At 34.9% G+C, this 23,483-nt stretch overlaps 1 protein-coding gene across 1 annotated transcript; it reads right to left on the reverse strand.

Annotated features, from left to right (window-relative positions):
* Nucleotides 1–18,594: 18,594 nt before the first annotated feature.
* LOC120779791 lies at nucleotides 18,595–19,930 on the reverse strand. The gene is made up of 4 exons (XM_040112167.1): nucleotides 19,914–19,930; nucleotides 19,651–19,843; nucleotides 19,209–19,601; nucleotides 18,595–18,825 (listed from the first exon to the last, which is right to left on the reverse strand). Exons 1-4 carry the CDS (start codon nucleotides 19,928–19,930, stop codon nucleotides 18,595–18,597), a joined length of 834 nt encoding a protein of 277 aa, XP_039968101.1.
* Between the last annotated feature and the right edge of the window lie 3,553 nt (nucleotides 19,931–23,483).

A 23,483-nucleotide genomic window follows, 5' to 3' on the forward strand; every position in this document is an offset into this window, starting at 1 on the left:
GTGGCAACAAGCAAGATCTCCATCCGACAAAAGTTGTCTTAACAAATTGTGTAAAAAACTTACCAATAAGATAAAGGCATTTAAAAATATAACCCTAAGCAATTATCTGAAAAGTTTATCTAACGACCATAGGAACGATTATTCACTTTGGAAGTGTACAAAAAAATTTTCTCGACCCGTAACTCAGCATCATCCAATCAGAAAAGCAGACCAGACATGGGCCAAGAGCGATATCGAGAAAGCAAATGTTTTTTCGGCATACCTTGAAGGTGTCTTCAAACCATATGTCACATCCAATGCAGCAGAAATGGAAATTCATACTTACGATAATTATACCGAAATTCCTCTAATAACTAACGATGAGGTATGTGAAGAAATAAAACAACTGAAGCCTAAGAAATCGCCTGGGTTTGATCTTATTACCAGTGAAATATTAAAACAGCTTCCTCACAACGTTATGTGTAAAATTACTGCCATAATGAATGCTACCATAAATCTTCAATACGTTTCCATTTATTGGAAAACTGCAGAGGTGATTATGTTCAATAAACCTGGTAAGCCAGTGCATGAAATTACTTCGTATCGGCAGATATCTCTCCTGCCAATACTTTCAAAACTATTGGAAAAACTGATTGCTGTGCATATTAAATACATAATTGAAGAGAGGAAGCTGATACCAGCGCATCAGTTTGGCTTTTTCGGACCGTTTTTTTTCGAATTAAACATGGAGATATGTATTCTGATTTAAAGGAAATAAAGGCTGGTGTTCCTCAGGGTAGTGTATTGACCCATTCTTTACCTACTCTTTACGTGCGATCTACCACATGACGGCAATTGTATTACAGCAATCTTTGCAGATGATACTGCGGTTCTGTCTGTCGGCAAAACACAAACTGCATCAATTGCAAGATTGCAGGAAAATTTAAACAAAATATTTGAATGGACAGCTAAATGGCGAATAAAATTAAACGAGACTAAATCAGTACACATTGATTTCACATACAACAATACTAGATATATGCCTCTGTACTTAAACGGTGTGCAATTACCATATCATTATACCGCGAAATACTTAGGCATGACCCTGGACACAAAACTTAGATGGAGTGCACATGTCAAAAAGAAAAAAGAAGAATTAGAAATAAAATTCAGAAACTTGTATTGGCTATTGGGTAGAAACTCTGCATTATCCACATATAACAAAATTCTAGTCTACAAGCAGGTGTTCAGACCAGTTTGGACTTATGGGATACAACTTTGGGGCTGCTTAAGCCCTAGCATTGTTGCACAAATCCAGCGATTTCAAAAACAAAGTTTTAAGATGCGTCGTCAATGCGCCTTGGTATGTTCGCAGTCACGATCTTCAACGCGATCTCGGAATTGACTCAGTTGCTGCATCAATTAAAAAATGTGCAAAGTCTCATATGGAAAGACTTTCTGACCATGTGAACACTGAAGCCAGGGTTCTTGTCACTCTAAGTGAATGGAAAGAAAGGCTTAAGCGCAAAAAACCGTATCACCTTATACAGTAACCAGATTCTCTGCAATTTATACGCAGAGCACCATTAACTATTTTGTATTATACAATAACCAAAACAAATTGTTCGTTAGTTTATTTTATGTTAACTAGTTACAATGTCATTGAAATAAAAAAAAGAAAAAAAAAACTTTGTGAAATGAATTTAACAACCTGTTTTGAGCGTGTAGCTCCTGCAGGTGTATTTTGATTTGTGTTATTATTAACCATTTTTGATATATTATGTATTAAAATATTTCTCAAACGAATATGTTATTTCGTGTTATTATTACTCTTTCTATTTATTTCCATATAATTGTATTTATTTTAGATTTAAGTTTGCAAATATAATTTAAAACACCTTTTACGTCCTTCTGTTAGTATTTAGGTACATCTTAATACTTGGACTTGAATGTATGTATGTATGTATGTGCTTATGAAGAGACTTATGTTTTGTGCAATTGAGCGCTCGCTGAAGAGATCATTGCGCTTTTTTCATAAGTATGCACGAATCGTTTCTATGTTTATCCCTGGTCGAGACCAACGGTCTGATACACTTAGTCGAGATCAATGGTGCTTGGCTTGGCCTAGGCTAGTTTACATACATTTGTATGGAAATACGTGTTGTATTTACGCTCATATCTGTACAATATAGATACATTTTTGAAATTTCTTACCTCTCGATTTGGATTAAATCAAACTGACTGCCTTGTTCACGCTTGGCGTGGCAATAGCGTTCACAAAAAATGTAACATTTTAAGAAAAATTACATTTTTTCTTAACCTTTTAAAACGCTCCAGCGGCAAAAATATTTGACCTATGTGGGTCAAACAAATTGCACCGGTTAGGTAATTTAAAGAGCTTTCAGGAAATGTATAATTGCCACCAAGGCCCCACCGGGGGCTTGACAATAGGCGAAAATAGGTTTTCACCATGACCCCTCTTTTGTTTCACTACAGTTGGAGGGGTATAAGGCCGGGGGGATCAAAACCATTTTGCCAGTTAGTTTATCCCTGGGGCTTTCAGGAAAGCCCTCAACCTCCCCTCTATCCCTACCAGGAGCGGGGTAATAGCGTTCACAAAAAATGTAACATTTTGAGAAAAATTACATTTTCCTTAACCTTTAAAACGCTCTAGCGGCTAAAGTATTTAACCTAGATAAACATACAAACCAATTTGGACATGTAACGAACATGAAAACAGATAAATCAACAGTGCGAAGTGTTAGAAACATACCAAAGTTCATATATTTTCATACAAAATATATGGGGTCTAGCTAAGCACCATTGGTGCACTAAGGTGAAATATTATAATATCCGTTTTTCATCCTTTTCGATACGATATCCTTGAATTTTTTTCTGATTTCTATAGACAATAAAATTCTAGGAAGCTACCTGGAAGCGCAAGTCGTTAGCTACACTCTAAATATATATAAATAACATTTAAAAACAAAGTATGCGTGGCCAGACCCGAGGGTCTCGATGAGGATTATGATTATGCTTTGTTCGTAAGCAATTGAGAGCTCGTTAGAGATATCAGTTCGCTTTTTGTTAGCAATCCTGCTTTTTTTTGTTTGCCAATGAACAAGAGGTATGGCCGGATAATTTTCAATGTGGACTTAGAATATGTGTATTAGTATGTGCTAATATTTATTTTCTATAGTTCTCACGAGCTTTGTAAGATTCGTTGAAGGTTTTTGTTTTTTTTTTCTTGTGAGATTTTGTGTTTTGTGTCACAGGCAGATTTTGCCGTATGTTTGTATATAAATAATACTATATTATTTTGAAAAGGAGAGTGAGATCGAAACCGGAGTTGAAAAAAGTATTTTTTATTGTTGATAATTTGGTGTGTTTTGAGAACACAAAGATAGTATTTTTCTTTTTGATAAATTTTTAATAGCCGTTTAATCGGATTTCAATTACAGGTATAATATTAACTACGACTGTAGTTTTAGGCATAGACATGCATATGTGCATAAATTGAATAAATAATGAACATAATACGCTCACTCTGTTTTCCAATAAGGGTTTTTGGAGGTAATGGGTAATGTGGCTGTATATGTATGTATATTTGTATGTGTCTGCTGGTATTCGGGCTGTTGATGATAATTGATTCTCCTCCGCTTCCAGGTGGTTGTTCCTGGTTTCAGTATTTATGTTGTTGCTGTTTTTTTTGTTTTTTCTAGTTTAATTTAAATTCGGGCCCGTTTCTTTGTTTTTATGTATGTCTTGTTTTAGCGTTTCGCGCCTGATTTTCTGTGAGGTGTTTTCTGTATCTTTGTATTTGTAAATATGTTTGTATATATATTATATTGGGTAGATTTATATTTTCACCTACGGTAATTTTTTTCTTGCTGTTTGGGCACTGCACTTTTCGTTTATAATCTTAGCACACTGCGCTCTTTTGGCTTGATTACTTTTTTTGTTTGTTTTATTTTTTGCTTTTTACTTGCACGTACTTAGTTTTGTATTGTATTTATTTATCTTGTATTTCGGAAATTCATCGCATATGTTTTTTTTTGTAAAACTCAAATAAAATGCGTTACTTTATTGGTTCCAATTTATAGTTTTAATGTGGCAATCTAATTTTTTAAATAAATTAAGAAAACTATATGTAGCAAAGTCGTTTCTAATTATAAGACCACCACTGTATATACGTATACTTCGGCAATTCACTGCACCTTTGTTTTTGTTGCCGGAATTTTGTTCTTTTGTTTTATGTGTGTATTTATTGTGTTACTGAAAATTTGCTGATAAGGGTACAACTTATGCGCTTAGGCTCGCTGACGAATCGAAAGTATCAGCACGGGTGTGTGTAACGAAAAAAGTGACGAAATGTGTCTGTTTCCCGTTTTCCATCCTTTTTGATGAGTTTGTTGGCGTATAGGCATGGTGAGTTGTCGTGTGGTGACCGATTGCTAGGTGTGGTGATGTTCTCAATTGTGGTGTGATGTAGTGTCATCAGCTGTGGTGAATTAAGCTACCTTATTAGGGTGCACCAGTTTTTACGGGTAAATTGGGTGGATATTTAACTCATTTAAATACTAATGTACTCACCTTGCGTTATGTTATTCTTCGCTGTCTGCGCGCTTTGTCGTTGGTGTGGTCACTGCCTTTCTCTGCTGCTTTTGTATTTTGTACGCTCTGTTTATGGTGCTGCTCAGTTGGTCGCTGTAATGACTCCTTCTTCTCACCGGTGCCTGTGCCTTGTTTGTTGTTAGAAGCTGAATTCGCAGACTCGACAAAGCTGAAGTAGGCATTCAAAAAATGCCTACGGCCTTGTTGGTGGGGCTGCGCTGCACTCATGTTTCTTATTTCTTTTATTGTTTATTTCGCATTTATGTATTTGTTTTTCTATTATGTTTATTGTTTGCAAAAAGTTTGACTTTTTGTGTTTGTTATGTTTTTATTAACACTTTCGGCGTTATTGCCTAACGCTTGCACTTAATGCACTTTTTGATATTTGTTTATTTTGTTTTATTTTTATTTTTGTTTTTTTTTTTTAGAAAGTTTCTACGGAGCACATCAAGACACGTTCGCTTAGATTGAACGCTCGCAATTTTTTATTATTAAATGGGATATTAAAACAAGTAAGGAAGGGCGGGTGCAACCGAACATTTTATACTCTTGCAACTTACAAAAATGAAGCCAGGGAAATACTTTAAGGTATCAGCCGGATGTTCGAAAATCTTGATTTTAGTTATATATGGGTGTTCAAAAATCATTGAGCATTCGTACTTATCAGCACAGCCGAAATACTATAAAAATAAAAATTTATTTCCAAACATACATATGTACATAAACAGCGCATCCAATAATAAAAAATGCATGGGTAAAGACAAGTCATAAATTTGCAGATCAGATAACATTAAACACATACACACACACCTGTATTGAATTGTACACTTAAAAACAACCCCATATTAAGCAGCATAAACAATATGCTGCAATACATACGAGTACAACCATATACACATTCACATATATTTAGTTATTTAAGATTGTCTTAAAAATTGTATACGTATATAAGCAATGAAATAAAAGAAAGCGACGTTAGTTACTACGCTTATAACTGGAGAACGCCTGGACCGATTTCGGTGATTACCACCAATTCGGACGGGTCTCCGCCCAAACAAGGAGAATACTTAAGAAAATTCTGGAAAATTTTCCGAAAAAAAAATTATGAAGAAAATAAATTTTCAAATACGATTTTAAAAAGGAAATAAAAACAAACATGATTTTAAATGCTGGCGCGCAACTCAAAAACGCCTGGACCAATTTCGCCAATTCTTTTTTTAAAATGTTCGTTGAGGCTCAAGGATGGTTTTAAGGCGAAAAAAATTCCAATAATTGCCGGAATACCCCTAAAAAGGGCCCTTTTCTTTTTCCCATACAAACGGATGAATGCTGTTAGTAACGTTAATGCTCGAGAACAGCTGAACCAATCTTGATGAAATTTTCATAGGTTGTTCGCTGTGGATCGAGGAAAGTTTAGAAATAAAAAAGCCGTATGCTTTTCGTGAGGAAAAGTCGGAAAGTTGGACAATTCCAGAAAAATAACTTTTTTTCATACAAACATTTTTTTCAACTTTTTTCCTTTTGTTTTTCAATTGTCAAATTTGTCGTTTGCTTTCTTTATTCCGGTTATTCAAAAAAAAATTATTGAAATTTATTCCGTGAAAACGTTATGTGTGTTTCACACAAAGTGCGCAATTACAGATTGAAATTTGTTACGATGCCACGAAGAGGTCGCGTTCGTTTTGGCATCAACATAAGTATGTATATTGACAGCCCATGGCATATGACCGAGTATTCCCTGGATGCGATGACATACGAATGAAATTATAGATCGCGGTCAATCAGCCAGCGATCGTCACGATGTCAAAGGACTACTTTTCAAACAACAGCTGCGATGTTTTGTAAACTTTATCTTAAAGCAACTTATGTATATGTGGTGCTGTTAGATGCTGGATGTACTCTGTTGAGTGGCAACAGAGAGGTTTGCCGCACGCATATATTCTTCTTTGGATGGTGGATGGTGGTTACACCAAATCAAATTGATGACATCATTTCTGCGGAAATTCCTGATCCAGAGGTAGAAGCAGAATTATACGAAACCAATATGGTTCATGTACCTTACGGACATCACAATACCACTTCTGTTTGTATGTCTGACAATAAATATAATATATATAAATATAATAAATCCAGGTGCTTTTCTTTCGGAAACACAAACTAGAAATGATGGATATCCAATGTATCAGCGTCGCTCACCAGATGACAATGGCAGAACATTTAGCATTCAATTTAGAGACGTGAATATCGAAGTTAACAACACATCGAAGTCGACAACATATGAATCGTACCATATTCGCTACTGTTGTCTAATTCACATTCAAAAGTCATGTCAATGTTGCGTATTGCAGTTTGGTGTAATCGATAAAATACGTGTGTAAATACGTCACCAAAGGAAGCAACATGGCGGTTACTGATCTTGAACGATACGGTCGATACGTGAACTGCAATAAAGCGCTTTGTATGATATTTACTTTTGCGATTCATGAACGTTTTCCGACTGTTGTACGTCTCGCAGTTAATTTGGAGAATGACCAAATAGTCTTTTTCATCACAGAGAATACAGTACAGGCAGAGAAAACACCCCCAGCAACATAATTAACATTTACGAGTTTTTTCTCAACTTTCGTCAGTGAACCGTTTGCGAGAACTTGCTCTATTCGGAAATATCTTGATATTATACATACAATTACAATTACAATTGCTGGAACATGATAATCACTGGAATGAAGTTCGCACACTTTTCGCGATGATCAGCCATCAAATTAGCGTTAATTATGGAATACGAACAAAATGGCATTGCCGAAGACATTTTACATCGTATTCGCTAAGAACTGGAAATGGGTAAATTCCGGTTGATACTTCCGGTGGTTTGATATCAATTCCATCTTCCCTTTACCAATTCACCAAAGATGAACTCATCACGAATATTCGGACATTGGACAAATTCTCGTAACTACAATTCCTTAAGTGCACGCGCAATGTTAGCTGGCAAAAATACCGATGTTGTTGACTTAAACTGGAAGATTCAAAGTCAAATTCCGGGAGACTTGCGCTCATCCAAATTGATCGATGGTGGAATTTCTAAATTCTTTGAATAGGCTTGTTATGCCACCGCATCATTTGCGTCTCAAAGTTGGATCTGTCGTTATTATGTTCCAGAATCTTCAGGCGCCGAAACTGTGTAATGAAACCTGACTGATTGTGACGCAGCTTTCAAATACAAAGGGGCAGAATGCTTGGTTCTACGAATTCCTCTGAGTTCTAACGATTTGCCATTTCAGTTCAAACGTATTCAGTTTCCAGTGAAAATTGAATTTGAGACACAAGGATAGTCGCATAGTGTATGGTATCCATTTGGAAATGCTATGTTTTTCACTCGGCCAGATATACGTGGCCTGCTCACGAGTTTGAAAACAATATTTTCTATACACCGGAACAGAAACCAAAAAACGTTGTTTATCAAGCTGCGATACATTGAAAAAAAGTGAAATGATAAATTCAACTTTTTCATTTCTAAACACATAATTTCACGCAGGACAACGACTGCGGGGTCAGCTAGTACCAAATAAAAATTAGAATGAATATATTCTCACTCAAACAAAGATCTTTATTTTTCCCTCACCAGCGGTAAGAACTTAAAGACTCTTTTTTGAGTTCAATGTTTAATGATACAAATCTAACATTTTTGGTCCTTCGAGCCGGATTTAGTGCTCGGACAAAATTAAAATGTCCTGTATCAATAAAACAGGCAATGTATAAAAAAGTCCTGTTCAAAATACAGGCAAATTGAAACAAAAATAATTTTAAGACGGGTGTATTTTACCGCATATTAACAACATTAAAATAATAATTGTAATACCGGTATATATTCCCGCATATCAATCTGATCACATAAGCCGTATTAGTAGAAAACTTAGCGCGGTGGTCAAACTGCTATTCAAAGAAATCTTCAGCATCTGTGAGTCAACTAGGCGACCAAATCAATATGCCTCCAACGATTTCTTTAAGGAATAACAAGCAGTTAATTAATAAATAAGGATTTTTCTGAAAAGGCGTTACACACGTTCAACACTATCTCAGGAAAGCCATCAAGTAAAACAAAAATTGAAGAAGTTCAAGCTGAGCACCAAGATTTAGATCGAAAAACTTCCATATTCATGAGGAAAATTGAAAACCTCAAAAGAAAAATGGAAGATCTAAGTTATGGAATTAATGATCGACAACGATCAAATAAAGTGTTTAGACTTTTTATTCATTGACATCCAAAATCTAAAAAGCAAATTAGATTTCAATGAAGAAATTGAAGACGTATTCGAAAAAATTAATGACAAATATTACGAACAGAGATTACAAAAAGGAGAGCCTCAAATTTCTTATCGCCCTAACTTGGAATTAAGAAAAATAATAAAAATTCCAAGATTTTATGGCGATATTAAGGAATGCGCCAATTTTTAAAACGTCTTCCAAGTTATGGTACATGACAACGAGCAGATGCCGAACACAGAAAAAATGCTGCGTCTTCGCCTCTGCTTAAAAGGCGAAGCTGCACGAGTAATACAGCATCTACAAATTCCGTCGAAAAATTATGAAGCTGCATGAAATCTACTTAAGGAGTGAGTAGGGTAATCTTTTTGCAATAAAATTTGTTTTTCCATTTTATGTTCCCTAAGACCCACTTTACCATTGGAAGGTTTCGAAAAAGGCCCAAAAATAATAATTCCGCTCGACGTTCGGAGTGCACACCTCAAACGTAAAAGCGTTTTTCTCAAAACACACTTTTTTGTTACCCAAATTATCTACAACTGCGACGAAACCAAAACTAACTAATGCAGTGCAAAAGATAGAAGACAAAAAATTTATAACAATTCGATTACTCCCTCTATTTTCTGTTGCGGAAGAAATAACAGAAGTAATAGAGTAAGAAAAAAAGGAAACTGAAATTGATTCTTCAATAACTGAGGAAAACCAATCGAATTGGTACCTTGGCCCTTATCTCTTTCGGCAGGCTCACATTTTGAAGAAATGTGGGAAAGTAGAGTCCAGGTTAAATCGTTTGAAGATGAGAACGAAGCTAAAGAAATCGACCACATTTTGGAAGATGATGCTGAAGCGAATGAGAAGGAAGAGGAAATTCAAGTTATGAATAAACCAACACAGTTGCCGAAAAATCGAAAAAGATGTTTTAGTTGAGCCAAATCCTATTCTTAACAAAAAAGAAAAAGATTTCGTAAATTATGGAAAGCAGCCAACAGTTATAGCTCGCGAAACTGCTAAAATGCAGAACCAAGCGGATGATGACTCGAATAAGTTTACAACCACAACCAAAAGGATTTTCGAGGACAATTTTGAATTCTTTTCTATAAAATGTATGGAAATCAAAATTACAAGCAGTTGCTGGATTATCGTCATATTTCTTCGGAGCACGGCGTGTTCTGTGGTGTTTCGAAAAGTCATTTTCAGGGTTGATCTGACACTTTTCAGCAAATGCAACTGAACTCGCTAGCAATGCGTTAATTTATAATATATTCAACTACCGTTATTCGAACATTGTAGTGTTTTAATAATCTTCGTGGAAATTACGAAAAGGTGGCTTTTTAAGCTTGCTTCCGCAATTATAGAGCTATTTATTGCATTTTACTGAAGTTAGAATTTTCATAAATGCCGGCTAGTGAATTCGCAATGGATATCACATAAAAATTAATGTGCAATAATATATTTTGATGAAAATCTTAAAAATATTCAATAAGTTTTGACAACAAATTTCCGGGTACTTGGCAACTCTTACTGGAATTGCCGAAATGAAATTTCAAATTTTTAGTTATGATATTAAAACGGCCGAAAATGCCGACTCGTACATAGATGGGGGGTGTCAATGCGGACCCACTTGCTCCAAGCGAGTATCTCTGTCTTCCTTTGATTCTGATGCTCGGCTTTCTGCTGCATGCTGACGCACTTGCTTCAAGCGAGTCTCTCTGCTTTCCTTTGTCTTCCTTTGATTCTGATGCTCGGCTTTCTGCTGCTTGCCGACGCACTCGCTGCAAACGAGCATCTCTCTTCCTTCGACTGCTTGGCTCTCGAACTTCTCATATAGAGTCTTCTTTTCTCCTTTATTTTCTCTAAGTGGTCTGACGATCTTTCCATTCTTTCACTCAGATTTGTTTTTGTTTGTATAAATAATTCGTTAAATAAAATTAATTTATTAGTTTATAATGAAACGATTTTAATCAAATATACTAAACGACACACATACTTTTTGAAAATCTATTATATGTAAATATATTTCGCTTATAATTTTAAATTGTCACAACCGTACACTTCGACTGTTTTTTTCATTTGATTGTATACCTAATATATTCCTGATATTTATGATATCCCGCGGGAACCAAAAAAGTAACGATACAAACTTGGCTTAATCCATTTCTATTGTTCTTGACTAGCACTTATAATTCAAGTGCTCGACCCGGAAAGTAGGTAAACTAGGTAGGTGGGTTGTCTCATTTTCCATTTTTTCAGGTAGAGGGGTTCCAATAATAGGCAGGTAGAATATTTCTTTGTGTATCTTAAATTTTTACGAATTCTTATTTTATATTGAAAGAATCTATTTTTTCTTTTATGAGATTTACCAATATTGTGAAATATAAACGAATATAACTTAAATCGGATTCTCGGCCATTAGATTCGGTGACGGTTTTTGAAAAGCTCACAAAGACGTGGCAGCCAAAGTTAAAAAAAGGAGTTTTCTATTGCAGTTGCTTTTCGGAGGCGTTTTGAAAACTAGTATCTGAACTTTTTTACTTCAAAAATTCTATTATAAGTATTAATTTTTTATTACCTAAAAGTCAAATGTTTTGCATTATTTGATATTATTTTTCCTGGTGCGCGGTTATATATACATACATATGACTAAATACTTTCTTTAAGGATATACATATATTTCAATATATACATATGCTATTCAAATGTCACCAAAACTAGTTTTATATACATAGATGTTGCATAGTTTAAAGCGCATCTTTTTGGTGAGCTGCTTACACTTACTATCGTCTTCCTACAGTGTCGCTCAAATATTCTAGGTTTCAGTATTACTTAAAAAAGTTACAAACAAACAAACATACATACATACAAGTGAAGTTATTAAAAGCGTATTAATAAATATCAATTTTCAAACATACCAATTAAACATGTGTTTTGTGTTTCCTGTGCAACTACGGGCAACTGCCCGTGAGCAACTCCCTGTGATCAATTTTATATCGTTTCTTCTTAAATACAATATTTTTCTTAAGTCTAGATACAAATATTAATATTACGTCCTATAAAATGCATAAAATGTTGCGAAAAAAATCAATTACATTCCTCCATAACTTAATGTTCATCGCAGATGGTTGCGGCAATACTGATATTGTACACAAATTAAAGAGCGGAAGTTTACTTCATATCAGAATTGTACAGTTGTGTGAACAAAAAGGGGTAAACATAATTTGCAGGTTTTCGAGTTTCGCATTAATATTTGTTTTTATTTACCTTTGCATGGTGGGAAATTCTAATCACTGGTAGGAAAAATTATTAGAGTTATACTTGTATCTAAAAACAATTTTATTTAATAAGAAAACAGCACATTTTAAAACTTCACAACACCTTATGGTTGTTCCTATTTTGTTCACACCACTGTACATGCGATGGAACAGAAATGGTGGTGATACCAGTTGTAAAAATTCATTTTAGCTACAATTGGGAAAACTTTTTCCAAGTTGTGGGCTTTTATACGTACATATGCAAGGCAGTTTTATATATCTGCATATATAAAAAAAAGATCCTTGTGAACATAATATATATTTTGTTTAAACATATTGCAGTTCCATTTAATGAAAATGCTTATATAAATATATATTAAATATATACACGTATATATATAATATATATATATATATATATAAAATATATATATATATATATAAAAGTAGGTTATCTGATATATATATATATATAAATATATATATATATATATATATGTATATATGTGATATTTTCAGTTTGGTTGTTTTATCAAAATATTCAAAGAATTGAGGTTTTTTTCTATAATTGTTCTGTTAAATTTTAAAAATCTAAGTTGCCTCTGGAAATGTATTAAAATAATAATACGCGCTATAGAAAGGGAACACATATTTTCAAAAATATAAGAAATCATCAGATAAAAATATATTTGCGCGGTATGGCATTACTGATTGAGAGTGGGTAAGCACACAAATAGAATACAAACGCTAATGGCAGAAACATCGTATATCGCTTCACCCTCCGCTACTAGCGACAAGCGTTTTGTTTTCATGTGATCAATGTTGCATTTACTCAATACGCATATGTAGTAGTAAAATTAGTTTATATATTTATAAATAATAACAATCGATTCTGATTTTGCCTTAGTTTAAGAAAATTTTAAATATAATGAAGACAATTTTTATAATTACTAAAGTATATGGAGCCTAGCAACCCTGCGTTGTGGGAGAGCAATCAGCTGAGTCGTTTCTATGGGGAAAACCCCAAGTCGTTTTAAATTCTACGGTAATCGGGCGGTAAAAGCATTGTTGGGTAATTATTTACATTGCGCTCTCATAAGATTCATTTGTGTATATGCGTTTGAATAAACAGTGGTTCATAACCTAAAGTTATCATTCAAATTACTTTTATAAGGAAGCTTAAATAAATAACCTGGTTTGAAGCTTTTTGCTTCGAAAATTATATCTTTGTTTCGAAGCACATACACTTGGGAACAGTTTTTTTCAAAAACGAAATTAAACAAACATAAAATAAGAAGTAGGTTATCTGATTTAAATTTTGGTAATGAAGTAAACTAAATTAAATGCTGTTATAAAGACGTATTAAAAAAATTATTACTAAAATAAAATATTTATTATACTTTTTGTTATTTGTCTTACATTTTATAAATTTATAGTAGTTACAAAGAAACTTAAAATTGTTAGGCAATTTTACAGTTATTACCCACGGTGCAACTTCCGATATACATATGCGCGCGCTCTCATTTGTAAACATGGTGTGGCAAAATACGTTGCTCTCATTTGTAAACTTAAGGCGGACCGTATCATGTTATGTTGCTGTTGTTTTGGAAACTAGTTGCCTTTTTCTTTTATTTTTGGTCGATGCTTTATTGCTTTTGGTGCGGAGTTTTCACTGGTACTGTTTATTTTGTTGTTTTTAAAGAAATCTGTGTTCTAAATATTTTTGAAATTGTATTTATTTTTGTGATTTAAATCACTCTTTCTGTTTTTGTAATTTTGTATTTTGTTGATTAATTATGTTTTAATTAATTATTTTAATTATTAATTTTTAAATCAATTATTTAAACAAATTTTTTTAAACTTCTTGTTTTTATTATCCTGCGATTGTCACTTCGTTGCTTATTCTCACTCTCTTTGTTTCAGTTTTTGTTTGGTTATTAACACCCTTATAGTTATTCCTTTGGGATTTGATTTTTATGTTTTTGCATAAAATAACAATGTTACTTTTGTAATTGTATTTCTTTTTTTTGTGTTAATGTTTTTTGTTTGTTTTATACTTTTCTCAACTGCCCGAGTTAATTTTTACATTAAGTAAAAATGAGTCAAATGAATATATTTTGAGCTGCACCGAAATGTGTACTCTTTATTTATACTCTTAAGACTAACTTATTACATGGTTCTTACTTCTATTTATACTAACTAGTATGTTTACTTATTACTGGTTGATAGTTTGTTAAGACACAGATTATATTATTTGTTTAGGTTTGTTTACATACATATATATTGTTTGCTTAGATACATTTGCTTTGTTTAAGATAAGGTTGTTGTGGTATTCAAACTAAATGTTGTTTTCACACTTGTTTGTTTAGGATTGTTTGTTGTAATTATAGCGCATTTCAGTATCAATTGTTCCAACTCACGGTTGTTTTGATGCATTCTGTTTACTGAGACAAAAGGTTGTTTTGATGTTTGTTACTACTATAAGGAATACATTCCTTAACTCCCGTGAGCAACTCCTGTGAGCAACTCCCTGTAGTCAACTTTATTTCATTTCTCTTAAATACAATATTTTTCTTAAGCCTAGATATAAATATTAATCTTACATTCTAAGAAGTATATCTACAATCCACTTAAGATAGACTATATGTTATAAGTGGAAAGGTTCATCTTACAATTTATGAATTACATCTTGGGACCACTTAAGACGGACCGTCTTAGCAAAGTACAATGTTTTAATACGGACCATATGGGTTGTAAGTGTCATGTTACATATGAATGACAAATGAAAGATATGTTCATGTCATATGAACTGGGGGTATTAACTTACATATGTGCACAATGAAAATACCAAATAAAAATTAGAATGAATATATTTTCACTCAAACAAAGATCCTTATTTTTCCCCACCAGCGGTAAGAACTTAAAGATTCTTTTCTGGGTTCAATATTTAATGATACAAATCAAACAATGGGCTAGGCCAAGTTTTCGCTCAAATTCATCTATTTCAAGCACAGAGATACACTCTTATGAGTAAAACACGCTCTCTTAATTTCATTGGGATAACTCGCATATTGGTCGATATATGAGATACAAAATCATCCGGAAGTTCGAAAATCTTTATATTAAGTATATGGGGACTAAAGGAAATATTATTCAACCCATTTTTGACATACAGACATACCATAATAAGAGAAGGAGTATCCCTTAATTTCGGTTATATATATGTATATCACACATTGACCGGCATTTTCGATCAAAAGTCAACTATAGGTACCGGGGTCTAAATATTCGGTATCTAGGGGCTTGAACAGTTTTTGGTCATAACGTGGCATATGCTAAAGACATTAATTGTGCAAAGTTGTATCTCGTTATAGTAATTGCTTCTTTATTTGTGTACTAGAAACTCAACGAATCAAGTGGAATTTAAAATTGTGCTATATAGAAAGTAGGCGTGGTTTTTATCCGACTTCGCCCATTTTCATACTATGACATAAGAAAGTAAGAAAAATGCCACGTACTAAATTATGTCTCAGGCATATTTATTTGGTTATAATTTTTTTTAGCAGTACCGTTATATGGGAAGTGAGCGGAGTTATCCTCCGATTTCATCGATTTCGATTGTTTAACTTAATTGGTTTAGGAGATAAGTACATAAGATTTGTTAGAGGGCGAGACCACGCCCTCTTTTTAAAAATTTTTTCCCGCATGTGCCCCTTGCTACTGAGATCCTCTGTACCAAATTACAGTTTTATATCTTAATTTAGCGCTTAGTTATGTCAATTTATGTGTTTGCAGTTAATGGCGATTTGTGGGCGTGACAGTGGTCCGAATACGCCCACTTACGAACTCGATTTTTTTGTACTAAGGAACCAACATACAAAGTTTCATCCAGATATCTCAATGTTTACTCAAGTTATAGCTTGCACGGACGGACAGACATACAGTCAACCGGATTTGAACTTTTCTCGTCATCCTAATCAGTACATCAGGAAAGTACACCATTAATAACTCAAGAACGGCTGAACCGATTTGGCTGAAAATTGGTGGGGAGGTAGCTTGGAACCAGGGTAAAGACGTAGGATACTTTCCATATCTTTATGGTAAAGTTCAAAACAATTCAAAAAAACAAAAATTATATTTCAAATCATTAGCATTTTACGTAGCACTTGCCCGCCGCCTTTTTTGTCTTTCCACGCTTGAGAACCTTTTCATAATACGTATGCAGTCCACTGGGCTCACTGTCAATTGGACTCGGTTGACAGAGAACGTAAATTATAGATAGAAACGTTTATCATAGAGAATGTTCACGGCGCGTAAAATATTTTTGGCTAACTCGGTCGAGATGAGGGAGTTTTACCAGAGATCGTTTATCATAAAGAACTTTCACGTTTCAAATAAAAGTAACTTTTCGCAGGGGTATTCAGCAGAGACGAGGGAGTTTCACCACAGACAAGTTATTAGGTGACACGAAAATAGCAGAATTGATAATTTTCAGTGTTTAATGAGAAAAATAATGGTAATTTCAATATAAAGACATGCACGCCTACCGATTCGTTTATTTTCTATGCGCAACCGACTCTGCATATAATTTATAGATGCTCGGTATATATTTGCAGCCCGATTCTGTGCACTTGATAAATTCACCATCTTGCTTATTTATCAATATTGATTATTTATCAAGTCTTCGGTATTCTGTGTCAAAAACCAAAAGCTCTTTTCTAGATAAATTTTCAAGATGTCAAATGCTCTTGACAAATTCAACAACTGTTTGTGAAAATATTGTGAACACATTTTAATTGTAATTTTGATTGAAATTAAATAAAATAAAATGAAAGAAGACATATTATTATTGTAGCTGTTAGAAGAGGAGGAAAATTTAGAAAATAGAGATCGCGCGCGTTATTTCAGGAGTTTGAGGGATTCTACTGATCCATTTGCCCTCAGTGAAAGTGAGTTCATGAAAAATTTCCGACTGCCGCGTGATATTTGCCGGAGTCTAATAGATGACTTACGGCCTCATGATCAACAAAAGACTTCATTGCCTTTGATCATTAGAGTCCTGGCAACTTTAAATTTCTTTGGTCACGGTTCCTACCAAAAACGTGTCGGTAATAACTGCAACTTGCCAATGAGTCAGTCGTCACTCTCGAGAAGTATGCGGGCCGTGGCCAAACTTATAGTAAAAGTTAAGGGAGAAGAAATAAAATTTCCTAGTTCCACTGAGGAAGAAAATATAGTCAGAACCGGGTATGTACATACATGTGTATTAAAACAATTGGATTCATCTAAATTCACTGAGTTCAATTTCAGATTTTTCACAAAATACGGAATAAAGAGTACTATAGGAGCAATCGACTGTACACATGTTGCAATTATTGCACGCAGGAGGCGTCAAATAATATTGAACGTCCCATTGGCTTATATTTAAATAGGAAGGGCTTCTACAGCATTAATGTCGAAGCGGTATGTTTTGTTGTGTATAAACTTAATAACTGACATACATAAGTTAACTTTCTCAGGTATGTGATCACCGTTTATGCTTCACGTTTCTAAATGCTAAATTTCCGGGTGCGACACATGACTCTGGAATTTGGGCAACTTCTGACCTACGAGAGCATCTCATTCGTCAACACACCAATGACTCTGTAGGGCACCGAAGGGAGTCGTGGCTGATTGGTGACCAATGTTACCCTTTAGAACCTTGGCTCTTAACCCCGGTCGGAAATCTTAGTACTTCTCAAGAGCGAAAGTATAATAAGCTACATTGTACTGCCAGAAATTGTGTTGAAAGAGCGTTCAGAGTTTTAAAATCGCGCTTCATATGTTTGCTGAAGCACCGGGTTCTACATTATTCCCATGAAACGTCCGCATTAATAATAAGCAGTTGTGTTATACTGCATAATATAATTACGAAAGCTGGTATTACCATGGACGCGGTGGACAACGAGGTTGAAGAAGACTCTGACCATGTAGTTAATTCCGGTGACTCTTTGCAGTATACACGAGAAGGTGAAAGGATAAGGGCAAGATATATATCTACACTTTAACACATTATTACACTATACACTACATTACTACTAACAATATGCATATATACGCTGCACAATGACATTACACATTAACCTACTCCTGTTACCTTATCCTTCTATTATTACACAATATAACAACTGCTAACAATATGTATATGTATACACAAGTCATATGTAAACAGAATATCTAAACAGAAGCACACATCACCGCACTTAAAAGTAACCCCTGCATAGCCTGTGTCAGGCACATGCTAAGCTGCTCGGTCTGAGTCACGACATCTTCAGCTACAGAATAACACAACCAGATATAATTATTAACAACATTATTTCATTAGTTTGAATAATTTATTTTAATAAAAACAAAGTCCATTAACATACATACATATGGATATGTACAAACAAGAAAACTAAAATTTGAAAAATAAGGAATTTAAAAAAATATAAAATTCAGTCTTCCAACTCTAATGACCAGAGTTTTGTTTTAAAACATTTATTAACTCTGCGACAACTCTTGTTAGGTTATGGATGGCATGTATTACTTCCCGGTGCTCCCGACGCTGTTCCTCTTCACGATGTTGCCTGTGTTCTTCAGCAGCATTCCTCTTTGCTATGTTAGCAATAAGAGTACTAATTAGCTTATTGCGCTCCCCTCGTGATGGCCGTGATGTCCTGGCATCCGAATCGGTGTCAATCTTAAAAAAAAAAATATTTATTAAAAACTACGTAAAGGCATATGTATGTTTGTATGTATGGATATACATATATATATGGGCATATGTAAATACATATGCATTATGCAAATATGTATACATATACATATATGCATAACTATGTATTATGTATAGGTACTCATATAGATACGAGTATATTGGTGCGAATTCTTGGGCTCCAAATTTAAAGTTTTTTAAATTATTAAAAAGTTCGTATGAAGCTAAAAACTTGGGTTCATATGGCTTTTCTTTGCAAATAAATAAAAGAAAAATAACCCAAAAAAAGAAAAAAGCCACTGCGTTTAACCAGTGGACAGGGGTTTATGTACTTGGATACATTGTAGAATAAAATAGAAATTACATACCTGATTATCCGGGCTAAATAACGGTGAATCATATGGAGATTGTGCTGAATTTGGCGATGGTAGTGGGCCTGGCGATGGTAGTGGGTTTGGCGAAGGTAGTGGGGTTGGCGACAATAATAGGCTTGGCAGTGGTGCTGAACTAGGCAGTCTACTTTCAGTAGATGGTATTGGACACTCAATTATCGACGATTCTACAATTTGTTTTCGCGGCAGCCCTAAACCAAAGCTTTTAATAGTTTTCACTCCATCCACAGCTACTGATCCAAAAGCTGCCAAAGATTTTTGCTCGAAATCGGTCAACGGCTTACCACAGGGCCCTCCTCCAGTGAGCCTCTGCTCCATTTTTAAGCGCCTTGCCCGCGTACGTAGTTGGCTCTTCCAAACACCCATTGTCTGTAAATCAAAATCATTTAACAAATGTAAAAAATGTCAGACGAATTACCTCTTTCCACTTAGCTGCAGTACGAGATGGCCCTCTGCACGCATTTAACTGCTCCGCCAGCTGCCGCCACAAATCCTGCATTTGTCGAAGCGATTTTGGCGTATTTTTTCCTCTACCGATTTCCGGATGCACCCGGCAAAATGAAACGTAAGTTTCTAATTGTTCGTGCGTAGCACGTTGGTTTTTTGGTTTCCTATAAATTGAATTAAATATTAAACCATTTATTTCTTTAAAATTAACAATTAATAATAATGAATACTTACGTTGTTGAAGAATCCATTTCGCACTGAAGCTTTAAGTTTTATCAATGTTTGCACAGAATAACAAAAAGCTTTTGGCTTCATAAAAATCTAGATAAATAAACAATATTTTGATAATTTGTTAAGTGCGCAGAATCGGTCTGTTGGTATCAAAGCATATACTTACACCCCTTACTTTTCACTTTCGCTGACTTATGTAAGTGTATTGTCTTTGCGGCCGTCAAAATACAGCCCATATACAGAGTCAATACTTTCGGTGTTTTGGAGCTTAACTCCAACACTTTTTTTTGCCCGACTAATCTTGCATTTGTCAGTGGCAAAGCTAGCCTGATCCTCTGTTATCAAACCTGCTTTTTTGGCATCCAGAAAAGCAGATGAAACAATCAAGGCCACTGCTCTATCACTTACTCCAAATCTTTGGGCAGCTAAAGCAATGTGTTCTAATACTAGTGTAAGGTCAACCGCATAATTGCATCCCTGCAACACAAAAGAACGAGCGCACCAAGAACCCGAGAAAAGTAGTCGGAGTAGATACGTCGTCGCGTCAACATCGTTCGTAAAGAGTCATTTTTATTCATTTTCATTTTAATTGTCAAAACGAGTATACTTATTATAACTGAAATATATAATTTTAAATAATATTGTATGAGATACAATCTTTAAATAATAAATAAAAAAACCTGACAAAAACCCTAAAGATCTAGCATCTTTTAGTTCAGAAGTGGGATGCTTCTCATAGCCTCACATGTGTGTGTTATTGTTGTGATTGGTTTGAGCAGTCGCACATGCGAGTGGTCGTGCGTTTGAACACAGCAGACCAAGTGTGGCAAGAACGATCATATTGGTGACGGTTTGCGTTTGAAAATCAAACAGAATTGTTGTTGCGATTAGCCTATCGAGCGTACGAATGGACGAGCGATTAGCGAAGCATAGAAACGAATTCGGCGGTTTGCATTTAAAAACGTAGACATAATTGTTGTTGTAATTTGCCTGTTGCGCGTACGAATGGACGAGCAGTTGGCGAGGCATAAAAGCAAGAAAAGCGAAGGTTTGCATTTGCGCATGTACAAACGGACAAGCGTTCGGTGAAACGAGAGAGAGAAATAAATAAAAAACATTGTGACGGTTTGTGTTTGAATTACATTCTCGCGTACGAATGGACGAGAGATTGCGAAACGGATACATACAGAAAGTGTAAAAACAAAAGAAGAGAGAAACAGTGACAATTGTGAATGAAGCAAAATAAAGAAAAGTAAAATCCAATAAGAATATTTGTTAAAAAAAAAAGAAACGCAAAATGAAAATAAAAGTAGCATCTTTGAAAGTTGAGGAACTGAAGGAGCAACTACGTAATAATAATTTACTAGCATCGGGTTCAAAAGCCGAATTGATAATGCGATTAAATGACTTCTTAGGTAGTGATGAAATCGAAATCGAAACAGAATCTAATTTACAAAGCCAGGTAAATGATTTGCGTGAAATGATGCAGAATATGATGACGACCATGCAAAGTTTTGCTGGTCAAATGCAGCAAAGAAATAATGATACAGTGCCAGAAAATGTAAATGAAGAACGTTTAGTTACTACACCACAGAATTCAATACGAACAGTAGGCCGAAGTGCCAGTGTAAAAGAAATTGCAGAGACAATTCCTGAGTTTGACCCAACTACTGATAACTCACTAACAGTGACACAATTTGTAAATAGAGTGGACAGTTCCATAGGTGCTTACGACTGGGACGAAAAGTGTTTACTCTTAGCCGTGTATGGAAAATTAAAAGGTGTTGCGCGTATGTGGTTAGACGCAGCACCAGCATTTTATTCCAATTGGCCTGATTTGGCGAAAGCGTTAAAAAGCGAATTCGGTTGTGAATTGAATGAAGCACAAGTACATTATAAAATGGCAAGTACGACGCGTATGCAAAATGAAAAGATTTTAGAGTATTGTTTTAGAATGAGCGGACTAGGCCGACGGTATGGCCTGAGTGAAAGTTCAATTATAAAATACATTCGCGACGGATTGAAACACCGTGAATTGCAGACTGCAATAGCTGCATTGAAGTTTAACTCGTTAAAAGATATGCGCGAAACAATTGAAAGTTACCTTCAAAACTTAACTGTGACAAAGCAATTTAAAAATGAATATACGAGTGATCGAAATAAAGACAGTGCAAAAGACATGCGTTGGAATACAATCGAAACAAAAGGCATAACGTGTTATAATTGTAAAGAATGTGGACATATCGCGCGGAATTGTCCAAAACCGAGGCAACCGCGTAAATGTAAAGATTGTAACAAATTCCACGGAAGTAGCGAACCAGAAAATTGTGGTAAAAACAGTAGCTGTGAAGCAAACACACATACATCAACCATCTAAGTTTTTCGAAAAACCAATCAGCGTAAACGGTAAGGCGTTAGTAGCTTTCGTAGACACTGGTAGTGAATGCAGTATGATACGACGATCAGCTGTAACAAATTTAAATATCAAGAAGTATCCATGCGCTGTAGAAATAATAGGCATTTGCGGTGGAAAACGTACTTCAACTGAGAGTATCAACGTGAACATGGCTGTTGATGATGTAGTTTTAATCGTCAATTTGTTTATTGTTGATGATGATATATTAACAATGGACGTGCTTTTGGGGCAAGATATTTTTAAAAACGCAGACGTTGTTGCAGAAATAAAGAACGACAGCTTCGTATTTTCTACGCAGGTTACAAAGGTAGAACTTAAGCATCGAGAAACTGATTTCAGCGAAATTATTAGCAGTATTGACGACATAAATGTAAAAACTGACTTGCAAGTATTGTTAGCTGATAACACAGACGTTTTTGCGGAAAACCTTACTGATATTGGCTTGACTAACGCGACGGAAATGAAAATCGAATTGACAACGAATGTACCAATAGCTCAAAAACCGTACAGGGTGCCGGAGCCGAAGAAGCATTTAGTTTCCGAAATGATTAGAGAACTTTTGGCATGCGATATTATTGCCACATCAAAATCCGAATACGCAAGTCCAATTATTTTAGTAAAAAAGAAAACTGGCGGTGAACGCCTTTGCGTCGACTATAGGCGACTTAATCAGCATACGATAAAAGAAGTTTATCCAACACCAAATATTGAAGAAAGGCTTAGTGAAGCCATGCGATACAAATATTTTTCAGTACTAGATTTAAATAGCGGGTACTATCAGGTACCAATAGAAGAAGGGTGTCGCAAGTATACAGCGTTTATAACAACTGAAGGTTTGTTTGAGTTTAAGAGAATGCCGTTTGGCATCAGAAACGCGCCTGCGGTATTCCAGCGGCTAATGCAAAATATCAAAGATAGAACTCGACCTGGTGGCATGATCCACCATATGGACGACATATTAGTAGGTAGCAGTGACGTCACCGAGATGTATGAAAAACTTAAACGTGTTTTTAAGGCATTGCGCGAACTCAATTTAACATTAAATATTAAAAAATGCGAGTTTATGAAGCAGACGATCGAGTTTTTAGGGCACAAACTTCATTCAGGTGGCATAAGCCCAGGTACTGTGAAGACAATTGCCGTAAATTGTTTTACTA

The sequence above is a fragment of the Bactrocera tryoni genome, unplaced genomic scaffold (assembly GCF_016617805.1).
Source record: "Bactrocera tryoni isolate S06 unplaced genomic scaffold, CSIRO_BtryS06_freeze2 scaffold_11, whole genome shotgun sequence".
Lineage (NCBI taxonomy): Eukaryota > Metazoa > Arthropoda > Insecta > Diptera > Tephritidae > Bactrocera > Bactrocera tryoni.

Excerpts from the sequence above, each read along its gene's own strand:
- LOC120779791 (XM_040112167.1), bottom strand. Across the intron at positions 19,602-19,650 it reads CTGCAGCTAAGTGGAAAGAG|ACAATGGGTGTTTGGAAGAG; the intron begins GTAATTCGTCTG and ends TTTGATTTACAG. Across the intron at positions 18,826-19,208 it reads TATTTAGCCCGGATAATCAG|ATTGACACCGATTCGGATGC; the intron begins GTATGTAATTTC and ends TTTTTTTTTAAG.